This window comes from Odontesthes bonariensis, chromosome 22 (assembly GCF_027942865.1).
Source record: "Odontesthes bonariensis isolate fOdoBon6 chromosome 22, fOdoBon6.hap1, whole genome shotgun sequence".
Lineage (NCBI taxonomy): Eukaryota > Metazoa > Chordata > Actinopteri > Atheriniformes > Atherinopsidae > Odontesthes > Odontesthes bonariensis.
In genome coordinates this window covers 14,144,836-14,160,321 of record NC_134527.1, presented here as the reverse complement: position 1 = coordinate 14,160,321, position 15,486 = coordinate 14,144,836, and the positions used below count along the sequence as shown (strand labels likewise).

Genomic DNA, 15,486 nt, shown 5'->3' with positions numbered 1-15,486 from the left:
GCTGTGGGAACTAGTTGGATTCACCTTTTTTTTGCAATATAGATTACCAACTTAGGCTTACAATGTGTCCCAAATTAGCCTGTCTTTTCTGCAGTTCATTTAGCAGTGAATCACTCAGTAATGAATTAGATTGCAGGAAAAGATTAAATTACTGACTGAACGCACATTGGGACACAGATGAGTCAATGATCTATGACACCATTTCAAGGCAGTGCGTGATAATGATGTCACAAAGATACATTTGGCATTTCCAAGGTAAGCTCGGCTAAAAATAAATGAGTAACATGAGGGGTAATGGAAAAAATGCGAATATGCACTTTGCATCTCAAATAAATGTTTGATTAGTGTATCAGGGGGCCAGAAGCAAAACAACACAACTACACTCAAAAGAAAATGGAGTAAAGAAAACAGGACTGAAAATGGGTGAGTATGAAATTATATTAACTGAAAATGCTGGCCACAGGGCACACCTTCAGTATACCAAACTTACCTTATTCTATTCGTTTTATCCTCTTCCCAAACATATTGAGATTACTATTTTATTATTTTTTTGTGGAATTAGTCATTTTTAATTAAAAGCTTCCCATTACTGTCCTATCCTAATTGGATAAATAAGAACAAACCATAGAAGACGAATAAAGGAAGATGTAACTTTGGTTGGCTGGCTCACTATGAATACAGTATGAGCAATAAGGCTAAAGGAAACTTGCTTGTTAAAATAGGCTGCCTTTGGATGAGCTCTGTCAAAAACAGTTTTTACCTTTTTGAGATTTTAGCCTTTAATCAAAAATTCCACAAGCATCCATTGCTTGAATGTGCTCATCAACCCTTTTAATGTCTGTTTCATCAAAAGAAATCACCTGCACTATTCTATTTGAAATATCAGGAAAGGCTGTGAAGGGAGGAACGTGTGCTCGGGGTCTTGGAGAAAACCAGAGCTATAGAGTAATACTTTCTTCTTCTACTTTCTTCACTTAATTCTTTTTACACCACTCTGGAGAAAACATAAAACATTTTGATACATTTTTGGCATTGAGTCAAAATATGTCAGATATGTAGCAGTAATAATAAGAACACATAAACAATTTGCTATTGTCATGTGAATGAATGAGTTGCATTGCAATGAGTAAATTTATTTTATTTTTTTTTATCACACAATCAGGGGGCTCGTGGGTAAAAAAGGAAAATAACAACAGTTGGTTAATGTTACAAGTTGGACACAAGTGTCCAGTCTTCCTCCAAGTGCATCACAAATGACTGCTTTGTAAGGACAACTTGGATTAAGACTGTGACACACCAGCTACTATCTTTTGATGTTTTTCAAGGTGCAGCGTCATTGTTGCAAAGGAGTGTATCTGAACCCGGAGGACTTACGAGGAAGGCGACGATGTCTCAGCAGTAGTCTGGTTCAAGACTCGAACCCAGTTCAACTGAAATCCAAACAAATCATTTCTGTCTCCTGCCTTGTCCCATGATTATAAGGCAGTGTTTTTTTGCTGGCATCCAATATTGTCAAATTGGATATATTCCAGCACTAATACCAAACACACCTTGTGCATATGTCCAAGATACTACCGGCTTTCAAAAAAGGCATGGTTACATAACAAGAGAGCAACTTAGTTACCATTGAATTGGATTTGCTACAGCTGTAACAAACCCTCAATATTCTCGTTCTTTTAGCTAAGACCTTTTTCACAGAGTGGATGATCACCAAAACTGGAGGATTCTTACTTTTTTTTCCTTTCTTTTAACTGCATGGTATGATGGCCAGTGGTGTGTTAAACAGGATCTCTATTTTGGTATACTTTCAACATTGTGGTTATTGCAGAGGCCAGTGATGGTGTTATGTTGCAAGGACCATTTCCTAAGCACACAAAAGACCTCTTAGAAGGAACTGGGAATGATTTGAATGTCAAAGTCCACGCTCACATCACTGCTGACCAGGTACATGAGCACGACAGTTCCAGGAAAAATCAAATTTTTTTTTTACAATTGGCTGCTCAGCTCCCATATCTAAACCTAACACAGCAGCACTTTTAGAGAAGGAGTTGCCATATTTACTGTGTGAATATTCTTTTTTTTTTTTTTTTTTTTTTTTTAAACTGCAGTGCTGACTGGAGCAGCTGAATTGGAACTCTTGCCAATGTTAGGCTCAGATACTAATATCGATTGAGGGTCTCATTTTCTGCAAAAGCCAATTTGTCTCTTTGTTGTGGATATGTCTTCTATTTAGCAATCAATTCACCAGTATACAATTTAGTCTAAGAAATGATGAATTACAAGCTAAAATAAGTATACTATTTTCTGGAAATCACCTGTTTTTTTTATCGTGAATGTTCTTCTGCTGAATAACACATAGAAGTACATAATTCATACACTCTCACACATAAACATATACTGACGAGCACTGGCGTACACACATCATAATCTTCTGTAGAGTGGCAGCTGTGGGTAGAGCCATTTGTTCTGGGGAAGATTTGTTTGTTTGGATACTGGCACCCAAATGAGCAGTAATCACAGGAGTTAGCCAACAGGATTGAGTTAGCCATGACGCTGAGAATCCTTCCCCATCGGGCTCAAACCTAAACAGCTCAGTGTTTAGGCTTTCAAAGGCCAGACTGATGCACACTTTTTGTGGGTTACTGTGTTTGATGTGATTCGATTTGTTTTTTTATTTTTCATCTGTTGATATGTCCTTTAGACCCTTTCGTTCTTCTCTTTAATGTTCATTTTTCCTCTCTCTGTCCATTCTCACAGGCTTGGTGGTGAGAGAGGCCAGCATAGAGATCACTCGACAACAGGTGGAGGAGTTGTTTGGGCCTGAGGACTTCTGGTGTCAGTGTGTGGCCTGGAGTTCTGCTGGGACCACCAAGAGCCGCAAAGCCCATGTCCGCATCGCCTGTAAGTCCTCCCCTTCCCTATTTCTTGCGCTCTTCAAAAACATGATTCAGTTGTTATCTTCTCCCTCATCTTTGTATCCATCTGTAAACACAAGCTCAGGAAAAACACATCTCACAGACCAGGAAAACACATCTCACAGACCAATAGTAGTGAAAAGAAGCTATTCTTAATATGAGACTCAAGTGTCCATTTGAACTTGAGTTAGTAGAAATTCTGTGTGAACTGACATCCAAAGGCATTGTAAAAACCTGGAGAAGAGGGAGAGCTGAAGCAGTGTTTATACACAGTAAAGAAGGTTTATATTGCACGCTTATGCCATTGTTCCCTTTTTTTCCCCTTTTTTTTTTTTTTACTGCATGTCCCTCATCTGTTTTCTTCGCTTGTATGTCCTCCTCGCTGAAAAAACACAATGCAATTGTTTCCAAGTAATGAGAAACATGCTTTGCAGGCTCTGAAGTTTGAGCTCATTTTAAACTGTTTCCCTGAAGGATGTTCCAATGAGAATCTGAAAAGTAAATGAAACCCCAGAAGACTTGATGCAGAAGCTGGAGTTTTTTAAGTGTAGTTGAGACATCAAGGCAAGATTTTTGCAACACAACACACATTGAGCAAAAAAAATGCTTACGCATAGTTTTCTGAATATTGCCTAAAGGGACTTCTTTTGTAGTATTGCCTAGATTGTTGCATTTCTTAACACTTGTCAGTCATTTCAAGACGTTGTGACAGACATGTCTTGCCCGAGCTTGCTCTTTCTTTTCTCTTTTTGGCAAACAGGATAAAGGCAAAACCAATTTGCATAATATATTGTTGTCAAATATACTGTTAACGCTGCTGGAAAGAAACATCACTTTAGCTGAGTGTTTGGCTGGAAACTCAATGCCACTGTCGGAATGATTTTATCCTCACTATGCGGTGCAGCAGATGGCACAGTAAAGAGTCACCTAAACCACTCAATTTAAACACAATTAGCAATCATATACCTGTCTCTCTCAATTTTTATCTTATCTAATTCATTTCTCCATTTCTTTATCTTTATATAACAGCTATGTAACTCCCTGTCCTGCTTTTTGCCCCTATTTTCTTCACAGTTTCTTTCTGTATGTAGGATATTCTCTTTATTTCAAACACCAGTAGCTCCTCTTATTACCGTTTCTATTATACTTGCCTGGTGAATCAGAATCACGCCTCTCAGTCTCCCACCGAGCCCGAGCCCGCTCCCGCTGCTCCACCTCCTATAATCACCCGTGATGAGCGGCCTGCCAGCACTAACCTATCCCTCAAATCACAGTGGACCCTTCTTCCCCTCCCATTAGCTTCTGCTGAATGGATTAGCTCCTCTACTGGGCTTTCTCTCCAGGCAGCTTCTTGTCAGAGCCAGACTCTATCCCGTTAGGCTAATGGAAACTGGAGTTGTTTTCCTCTCCTTTCCCATCATCTAAACATATACAGTTTAATCAAATGGTGAGTCAGAGCTGAGCTGGCGAGCTAAGAGGATGCAGTGTTCAGGAAAGAACGTTCGCACTTGCGAAAAAGGCCGGTCCAGAGAAAAGTAATTCAAGAGTGTGTTGGGAGGAAAAAAGTACAAGTAAAATCACTTTTCCTTCATGTGACCTCCATAAAACTGTTTTAGTTGGCCTCTACTTTTGGGATGCAGTGATTGCTTACCAAAGCAAGGCAATAAAAGTGAGAGAACTGAAATTAAATGTATTTATCAAATTAACAGAAATGCTTTTTAAAAACCTGGAGGAGGGTAATTGTTGCTGAGAAAGCTGGAAAATTGATTTTCTTGTCTGTGGCCTACTTTTATCCCATAGGTAAAACCTCAGCTGCGTAACAAGTGACTTCACTAATGATTATAAGTCAGACTCCACCCGTGTTCGCTGTCGTTCCTAATCTCGGTTTGCACCATTCGCTAATGATTTCTAAGCAAGGAAGAAACTATTTCTGAAGTGTGAAGCTGGTGTAATTTAGCATGACAAGTGGCCAAACAAATCCACTCAAGGTAATGGTAGTCATATGTGTATCCTTCTGTGGGCCTGCGAGGTTTGAAGTGTTTGTGTGCTGAGGAGAGAAAGATGTGACTCCCACAGGAATGTCGACTCAGCTGGTCCCACACCCTTCAGTGTACCACAGTGCTGCTCAGGGTTATGAGGAGTGAGGAAAGGAGAAACTCTAAAGGGGAGGAATCATTTTAAACCCACATCCAAGAAAAATATATAGTGCAAAATAGTCCCTGGCATGCTGCTTAGTTGCTTATTACTGTCTCATAAAGTAATTCAAAAAGATTGAAAATCATGATGAATAAACAACATATATGTATAAGTATATTTTGCATTAATTCCTTATCAAAGGCTTTTTTTTTTTTTTTTTTTTTTTACATTAATGATAGTGTAATTCAGCAGGCACCTCAGTGAGTTTTGTCCTTTTGGTTTAATGCATTGTTCTGGTGTTTTTTTGTGAAACTAACAATTCTGGAGTAGTATTAAAAAAAAAAAATTAAAGAAAAAATAGTTTTTGGCAAAGTAACAGAAACTCAGCATTTTTTCAGACTAAAGCATTCCCGGACCTTATTCCCACTAAGCTGCTGGCAGGTTTTATGGTCTCTAAACCACTCCGTGGCGTGCTGAATTACTGCACGCTGAGCAGTCATGTCAGTACCCATGAAGACTTGCATACTGTATAATACCTTTATGGTGAGAAATCAGATTTAATTTATTAGATTTCACTGTGAAGCATGTGCCGTAAATTAAAATGTATCACAGCATATGAGAATGTGCGACTGAACTGCCTCCTAGCCTGTCGTGCTGTGTCTGCATCTTCTGCCGTCTTCTGAAGGCAGTTTGAGGGAGGATGCATCTCATCAAAACGGCAGTACAGTCTTTGACCTCTTATTTTTCATTCTTTCCTTGTTGCCTTTGAAAAAAAGAAACAATTTTGCTTGTCCTTGGATCAAATTCTATAAACCTCGTTCAAAGAATTTGTGCCTCTAGTCATTCTGTGTTTATTATTTCATGCAGAAATTGCTTTCAATTCAACAATCACCCTTTTTAGCTTTTATAATACACAAAAATTTGTGGAATTATAGCATATCTCCCTGAAGACATGCATACTCTCAAGTTTAACCGGAACAAGGAAAAGAGCTCTCACTGAATGTCTTACTTTAAGATTTGTTTTCCTTTCTCCAAACAACAAAAAATTTTTCACTTCAAAATGACTTTAAGTATTCTTTAGTGCTTGGGGACTGATCATGTATTTTTGAGACAACAAGATGTATTTTCTTTTTTCGAAGGATCTGAAAAACAATATAAAAAAATATCTGTATTTCCATTTCATGTCTTTTAATCAAATTCTTATTGAACAAAACACGAGCCAACGTATGATGACAGTTCAAATGTCTCAAACTGTTTTTATAGATGTCTCGTTATTGCAGGTGATCCTGTTCATTCTATACCCATTCTTTCGCAAGCTTCCCAAACAGTAAAGAGCATTCCCTAACCATTATAGATACGTATTATTTCTATTACAGACTGTGCCCAAGTGTCTTTGGAGTATTAAGAGGTTTATGTGCAGTTTGTGTCTACATCTGAAATAGAAATTCTATCACCACTCATTTTCTGGTGCTTTAAAGGACAAGACCGTTTTTTTGACATTGGGCCCTTGATTTCACATTATAACATGATGTTCTACTCACCCCTGCTTGTTGTTGGTAATTTGGAGCTGTTCCGAAGATATTCGAGAGGCGTCTGGCTGCTCTCTTGAGATATTCGGCCATGAAACGGTTTCCTATGGGCAATGTTATACAGGCACAAACTATGCTGTTTATAATTTATTAATTACTGTACACTAGCACTGATAACGTGGAGGTGCGTCGCTTACTTAAAAAAATCCGGGTTACTGTAATTTTGAATTTTTGTCGTAAAGTGGGTCTGTGGGCTGTCTGTGGTAGTAGCACGATGATGACGTCAGTAACACCCACTTTATGACAAAAATTCAAAATTACAGTAACCCGGATTTTTTGAAGTAAGCGACGCACCTCCACGTTATCAGTGCTAGTGTACAGTAATTAATAAATTATAAACAGCATAGTTTGTGCCTGTATAACGTTGCCCATAGGAAACCGTTTCATGGCCGAATATCTCAAGAGAGCAGCCAGACGTCTCTCGAACATCTTTGGAACAGCTCCAAATTACCAACAACAAGCAGGGGTGAGTAGAACATCATGTTATAATGTGAAATCAAGGGCCCAATGTCAAAAAAACGGTCTTGTCCTTTAAGTTTGTAATATGCTCAAACAATAAAGCTCCTCTTTTGGATCTCTCTGAAATGATAAGTACTTTCTTTATGTCAGCAAACAATATCAAAAGCAAGCAATTTCTGTTTTAATGGCATTCTGAGAGGAAGAACACTCATATCCTCCACAGTTTGGATGATCGTCTTTTCTGGGTTGGTTTTCATGGATAAAGTGAGTTGTATTCACAAAAGAAAACGATGAACCTCTTTGTTTTCAAAAGTCCTTATAGGTTTGACGTCCCTTTTGTACCATTTATAGAGTAGGTGTCTTAAAATTATATTTGAAAAAACAATCCAAACCGGTTCAGATGAATTGTATGGAAATTAAGTGTATTCATTCAGCACTTAAGAGGGTATGATGGATTTTGCACAGTTTATGCAAATCAATCAATCAATGATGTTTTCACAGACTGATTGCAGATTAGAAGCTTCCGACTCCAGAGTTGCAAAGTAGTGCAGTAACTCTCCGTTGTTTCTCTTCTCCTCTCCTTTCCTGTTATGTGTGCGATGCCCACAGCTCGTGTGTCAAAGTCCTTGCAGAATGATATACTTTTACAGGACTTAAAATCCTTGTGTATCACAGCATCCTCAGTAATCCCGGCCTTGTCAGCTCCATTATTCCTTCCCTGCATCACTCCATCAGTGCTCTCACACCACAAAAAAATGTTGTTTTTACTCTAAAGGGCAATTGATTTCTGTCACTGTTTTTTAGTTTCATCTTCTTCAAGATATCTGCGAGATAAATATAAAGGAATGATAAATCAAATTTGATTTCTCAGTTACTATTTCTTTTTGATATTCTATATTGCTTAAGCACGCGGGCAGATGTTATTGATGCCATTTCTTTCTATGATATTTTCCTGGTATAATGTTATTAATTGACTCAACATTTAACCTTAACCATACCTAAAAATGGGTCATAATATCTACCTTTCAATTAAATATGCTGTAATGTAGCTTCACTCTGATAAATTTTTTGGTTCCCTGCAGATTTGAGGAAGACATTCGACCAAGAGCCTCTTGGGAAGGAAGTGTCACTCGAGCAGGAGGTATTGCTGCAGTGTCGCCCACCTGAAGGCATCCCAGCAGCTGAGGTAAGATTTTGCAACGTTTACTGAGCTCCAGCTCTTTGTTTGTTTGAATGATTTAATTATTTGTTTGGAAAGATAACTCCTGATGTAGACATGTAAACCAGAGGAATGCAGGCAGTTGTGGTTGACCATACTAAGCCCCACTAAAAGCTCTTACCTCAAATCTAGTAAACTGGCTTCTCCGAAAAGAGGTTGAAGGAATTTTTTTTTCCTTAAAGGGTCAATTTCTGATTAAATGTCGCTATCATTTTGAGTGGGATTTTTATTGAATTTTTTTTCAAATATTGTATTTGTTGAATTGCTAAAATGTCAAACACCCACCATGCATTATATTTAGCATATTTGTTGAGAGACATGCATTATATTCAGCTAATGTTCTGTTCTTTTGTTCCCCACGAAAAGATGAAAACAATGTGGTGATTGTATAATTTGCCTCAGATTTGAACTCTGGTTCAGAAATTCTAATGATATAACACTGAATAAATCAGACACAGTACGGTGCACAGATAAGGACATTTCTCACTGCTGCCTGCACCGTTAAAGTGCTTTGGGTATTTCCAGAACATCAACCAGTGTGCAGTTTAAAAGACAGAAAATTGTAATTATCAGCTGAGGGGATTAGAAATGAATAAGTGTCACTTTGCAACCCTTGCTTGGCCAATATCTCCTCTCTGCTCTACTTCCTTTCTCACTGCCCGACACTGGAACACTCAAATATAAATAGAGGATGTAGTGTGGTTTCATAGGTTGGAGGGTGTTTTTTGAGAAAGGTCTGTAGGCACTGAACTCTGTAAAGTCTTATGATTGACCTGGAAAAGCTGAGGAAAGTGAGCGTAACTGTACAGCAGTTATCCCCGCTGAAAATGCTGACAAGTTAAATGGACAAAAGTGTCGGAATGGCTCCCCTTGTACAATCCAGGCTTCATTCTGGTCTTTAAGAGCCATATTAAGTTAACTTTTGTGACTTAAGAGGCACACCTCTTGCCTTTTTTCTTTTCTTTTTTTTTTTTTTACTAAGTCTCACCTCATAGCTGTTTAAAAAGTTCCATTTCACATGTTATTCCCCCCTTCTTTTTCTCAACTCAAAGTCAGCTGCTTCACTGAGGAAGGGGGCTAAACCGAATGCTGCTTTTTCATCTGTTTGTCAGGCCCTTTTCTCACACAAGTGAAGCAGAGGAAAAGCATTGGAAAAAGCTTATGGGCTAAGACTGTGGTTACATGTGAATTTACAGAAATATGTAGCAGCCGCTGTGAAGGAAAGATCTGTCATATTTCACTAGCTCGAGACACAAAAAATATAGAGAGGATGAGAGAGGCTGAAGGCAGAAGGAGGAGAGCTGTTATGGTTTGTCAGGGTTTGATTCAGTGGGTTGTTGTCAGGCCTCCAGTGTACTGTCTGTTCACTCTGTGGTTCCTTTACAGGCCTTTGCCCAGTTTGTGAGAGACTGAAAGGATGACAAGCTGTGGCTTAGTTATAAAACCCATACTTTAACAGCCCTTTTGTTTAATCATGTGAACTGTAAATAAGGGCCATTGCTCTGCATGAAAAGGACAAACAGGATGTACAAATGTGCTGACTGCATTGTTCCACAGTTGTACTCCACATGTAGAAACATCAGCGTTAACTTGCCTGTATGCGGAGGCGTACACGATCGTGAAAAACTCAGCTGAAAGACTTTTTATCCACTCTGTGATTGTGGTTTACCCGCCGGCAGAAATAGATTCCCCACTGATGAACTGCAAAGAAGAATCAAACTCTTGGTTTACTTCTTTTCAAATTAGGGTAAAAGATTTTTAGGATGAAAACCAGACATTTTATCCCACATGTATATCGCGGTCATCGCAGCTGTCCAAGCTCTCACATATTACAAAGTGTGAGGATGTAACACCATCCTTTCCTGCCGCTGTTGATGGTACTGAAATAACATTCTACTCGTAAAATAGCAGCTGCCATTATGATAGTTAAACGGTTGCAAGCACAAGACAGCTTTTGATACTTCCGTGCTTTCAGAAAGGCATTCTGTTGAAAATATTTTACACCCATTTACAAAACCGAAAAGCCCACATTCTGAATTGAAGTCAGTCAGTTATAATTAGCTTTGATCTCTGATTACAAAAAAAGTGCTTTGCTGTTTGATGTGAGCCAGTATCAACCCTCCTTCTTTGTCTTCCCACATTTCAGAAGATTTACCTCAGAAGTTGTCAGGATGGTTAACCAAAGTAATGACATCCTACTGTATGATTCTATTTCAGTCATTCTGAGTCTTAGTTAGATTTCTGGGGAGGTTGTTGCCCTGAAATGAAAGCTTTATGCTAAATAGTCCAGATAGTTCCTTTGATGATTAAGCAACTTTTCATAGCATAACAAATGAAAGACTTCCTGTCAAAGGCCTCAGAGGTATTCAATTTATGGTTTCATAACCCTTATTTTTGATCAGTTGTTAATAGTTGAGACATACATTTACTGAAGTAAGCTTTTCCCTGAGATGTGGGATACCCACACACCACCACACACTGTAACACACTCTCACAAAGAAAACAAGCAGCAGGCATTTGTTTTGGCTCTCCTTGTGACCATTACCAATGGAACTTTGGCCTTGGAAAACTGAATTACGTTGAGTGAGGTTTCTGAAATAGCATAAGGATTTAGTCATCTGAATGTCTCTGTATGGTCTGAATAAATTAGACACTCAGCAGGCTCCAGAAGAGTCATTGTTACACGTTTCCATAGCTATGAATATTTGATACATACTTAATCAAGAGCAGAGGGAAAATGTAACTACTGAGGCTATTCAAAGAACAAGAGAAAGGAGTATTTTGACAGAAAAGGCTCTGTGCACCGTTTCACTGTTACGTGGTCCAAGATGAGTGTTGTCCATAGTTTTATTCATAAAGGTAAAGATGGGGTTTGAGGACTTCCATCAGCTTAGTGCAGATCTTTGCCTTTGAATGCCTCGAAGAAGCCCTTTCATCAACATCTGAAGGGCCTCTACACAGGCAATAGAGGCCCCTTTTCATACTTAAGATTATGTGGCAGCCTCATAAAATCAGACGGCTAAAAGAATGTAGCTTTATTGTTCCTTTGCTTGTGCCATGCCCTGCATCTCCATTTCAGAGCTCTTGTCACAACCATGATACAAAGGCAAAAGTTCAGAGGTGATGCAGCACCCTGAGACGCTAAGCCTGTTTCCATGGAAGCAAGTTTTTAATTCGGGCATCGCCTCAGTCAGCCGGGGTCCTGCCGTGTTATCGCGGGTAGCAAGTCATTGATGCTCTGCAGGGAATGGGGCCTGCTACCATGATTAAGTTGACTGGCTTTAATGAAAAGAAAGCCAAAAAACACAAAGATTCTTACTTCACACTCTCTCATCCAGAAAAAAAAAACTAAACCAGATGAATTTTAACAGCTCAGACAGTACCCAGAGCCAATTTTGAGATTTCATGCATAGTTCTTTGAGTCCAGTGGACAGCAGATTCTGTTATTAAGACCCTGACTGCTTCACTTCAATGAAATTCGTCGTCCACTTTTTTACTTAAATGACACCCCAAAATGACAGTGATTTGTGGTGATTTCAGACCCATGTTCACTTTAAAGGTGATTTGAAGTCAAACCACAAGCAGTAACTCATATTAGGTCACCTTGTCAAAAAATAGCTGCGTGCATCTCCCAATAAGAATAGAGCGTAGCTGAGTTATGAGAAGTGCCAGGAATGTCAAGAGTAACAACACATCGATGGCCAGTGAAACAGGAAGTGCATTTTCATCAAGGTTCCCCGTGGGAGAGAATGTGTCAGGGGGGAGGCTGAATCCTGTGGCAACCGACCAAAGATTGCCCTTCAGGTACTCACCTGTCAATCACTGCAGTTTCCCTGTGCAAAGCCTGTGATTTCCTGTAATCGCCCACATTTGTGAGCACCGCTGTTCTCTGTGAGTGTTTGCTCTTTCTACAGTTACCTGCAGTGGGTCAGTTAAATGTCATGCCAAAGAGGTTTTTTGCCTTCAGACTTCTTCAAGGTAGAATAGTAGAATACTAGCGAATACTAGAACACAAAAAAAGAAGGCACAAACTACTACATGTGCTATACAGCTCATAATAGTATCTTATTCATAGAAAACTCCCATTTCCATTCCATTTTTTTTTTGTGTTTTGAACCACTGATTAATATGCCATTAAATCCTTTCCGAAAAGGGTAAACCTACCTTACTTGTGAACAGTTCCTACAAATGTAGAAATTACATTTCTCAAAATAAACAGGAATCTTACAGTAGAGGTCGAATTGAGGATGAGAAGATCTAATCTTACAGTTGCCATTTTGGTGTAAACTTTTTCTTGATAGCCCTTAAGTGATTTTTTTAAAAGACATTTGCTTGGAAGTTTTGACGCTGCTTCTTCTTTTCTTACTCCTGAAAGTTGAATTGTATGGAGTGCAGTAGCGGCTCGTGGTCTGGAAAATAGGCGGGGCAGATGATCTGCGTTATCAAAATGCAAGCTTTTATGGAGCATACGCAATAGGCCAATAGTCTATGCAACCATATGCAGGAGGGGGGGGGGGGGGGGGGTGTGCGCACTCGCATAAAAGTCTGCCATACAACAAACACAAAAGCCCCATGAAAATGAGCGAAGAGAAAGTTTGTGAAAGGAATTAATACTGCCTACGTTTCAATTAGAGGGAAACTTGTCGCAAAGCATTGCATGGCTAATTTCATGGCACAATTCAGATGCGCCTTGCTGGACTCGTGTTTTTTTGCCTTTTCCGAAAAATGCTTCATGTCACACACACCGACAGTGCTCCAACCTAAGCTAGCAGACAAGTAACCTACTGTACATGTACGAAGCTGTCAACACATTGTTTACTGTCTCAACATTGCTTTGTTCATCAAGCTAGGATATTTCATTAAATCACTCTCAGTTTCCAATTTTGCAAAGACTTCGTTCACAATCACTTAAACTTTGTAAGATAGCAACTATAAAGTAAAATCTTTACCTACCACAAACGTGAATCCGGATTAAGCCAATATCCTTCATCAAATCCGACAGTTATCCCTTTTATCCAACAAGTTTGTAGGGGAATTTGGCGGCACTGAAGTTCCCACTGGCTAGATGGGCGGAGTAATATATTTCTTAAACCCTTTGAGTCCTTTCCATGTCCAGGGCAGATCATACACCTGCCCCAATAGCATCTATACAGGCGCGCTAAATGTTACATGATATTATGCTACGTAGGGGCCTACAGTGATTCTGATTGGTAGAATGTGCTCGAGAGTTCGGCGGGGCCGGGCTTAGCTGAGAGCAGACCAGGCATCTGCCCTGGCCAGTGGCCATAGATCTAACGTTAAGCAGCCACACAGGAGGTAGGCTATATTTCAGCGAAAATAAAAACAGATTCCACTCGCAAAGTCCGTCACAAGCCACAATATGGTGTAATACGATTCCCACTGTGATTGAAGTTGAAATAAATATTTTATCTATAATTTATAATTATCTATATTTTATCTATAAAAGAAAGGTTGGGGTGTGGAAGGCGGGGCTCTGCCCATCCTGGCCAAATACAGCGGCCGCGGCTGATGGAGTGAGTTGTGACCTCTATCGCAGGATAAAGACCCAAGTCCCTGAGTGGAATTATCAACCGAGGTTTAACGAAGGCAATGGGAGAGTTAGGCACCATAAGTACTGAATGCAGAGAAGGCATTAAACAGTTTGCCAACTTCTAAAAGTAGAGTAATGGCTTGTGCTGATTTATTATTTGATATTTCACATAAACTTGCCAGTTTGTGCCATGCCTCTCAGCAGCCAGCTTGTCCTTGCACCCAGAAATAAATGCATCAAAAAAGAAATTGGCTTGAAAACAAAAGTTCAGCATGGTGGCAGAAATCCAAACAACATCAAAATATTATCAATTTCAAGGGAACATGGGTGCTTTGTCATCAAAGTTTGCTGATTTTTAAAAAAAAAAAATCTTTTTTTTATCCCTGATAAAAAGAAAACTCCCCCAAAGCTTTGTCACTTGTACAGCCAGCAGGAACCAATTTGGAAAATTAGAATAAATGTAAAATAAAAGACTTGTGTCTTTATGTTATCAGAGCTAGGAAAATTTAGCTCGGGGTTTAGGAAATGTTATACGCCCTGGGCAGGCTGTGGAAAGCTGGAGGCAGGAATGAGCTGGAGGAGGTCATTACTTCTGGCTCGAATCACAGAATCACAGACAGCTGTCCTCCGTACCGGAAGCCGCCTGCTCACTTGGTAAATACACAGAGCTAGAATGCTTGTGTTTTTTGTATTGTTATGATAAAATGCTGAATCTTTATTTTTCTCTTCATGTGCTTCCTTTTAATTAAATCATGAAAATGTCTTCAGTGAAATTTTCCTCCAAGAAAAAATTATTTCAATTTTACAAAAGTTCTTACAGGTGTTATATGTTATGTTTGAAGGCTGTTTTTATTTATTTAATTTTTTTTTACCACACATTCAATTTATTTTCCTTTATTTAACTCTTCTAAAAGCAGCATACAATATATATATATATATATATATATATATTGTATGTAAGTAATGACCTCCTCCAGCTCATTCCTGCCTATATATATTTTATTTTTCATTTAAATTATATACTTCATAATGATTTTCTATTTTATATGTAACATTTCAAATGTTAACCTTTACTGTGATAGAAAATAACGCTAACCAGTAATTGACTGGTATATACTTTATTTTTGGCAGATGCAGTAGCTATTTTCTTTTAATGAGTTTTTGAATAATGATAATTTCGACCCTAATATTCTCTTTTTTTTATTGGTTCCCACTCCGACTTCATCTCTGTTTCCCTTCTTCTCTCTAATCCACATCATCCCATCTATAATACGCACAAACATTTTCCCCATCCCATCTCACAACATCACACCTTTGTGCATTTTGGCTTGTTAATATTTATACAACTCACATTTCCATACTTGTCATCCATGCAGCTGCAGAGCATATGGCTTGTTGTCTAGTGAGTGAATGATTTAATAATCAGTTTGTAATCTTTTGCGGCTCACTCTTCAGGTGTGTCATTCAAGCCTGGAGCGGATATAGGCTGCGGAAAAGGGCTAAATTAATAAATTACATTGGATAGAGGAATTTGGGGAAACTGGTGAGCTCAACATGTCTTCTCTGTTGAGGAGACTTGCTCATTTTCTTTTTCTCACCTTTCTTTCTTTTCTCACC

The 15,486-nt window shown here is 38.9% G+C and overlaps 1 protein-coding gene across 3 annotated transcripts in view; it reads left to right on the top strand.

The window, feature by feature from the left end:
• Nucleotides 1-15,486, top strand: part of unc5cb (unc-5 netrin receptor Cb) — a 120,417-nt gene that overhangs the window by 71,430 nt on the left and 33,501 nt on the right. For all 3 annotated transcript variants that reach the window (XM_075456536.1, XM_075456535.1, XM_075456534.1), the window contains exons 3-4: nucleotides 2,758-2,901; nucleotides 8,182-8,285. In XM_075456536.1, coding sequence (XP_075312651.1) covers nucleotides 2,758-2,901; nucleotides 8,182-8,285 — 248 coding nt within the window. The remainder of the gene's footprint in view (nucleotides 1-2,757; nucleotides 2,902-8,181; nucleotides 8,286-15,486) is intronic.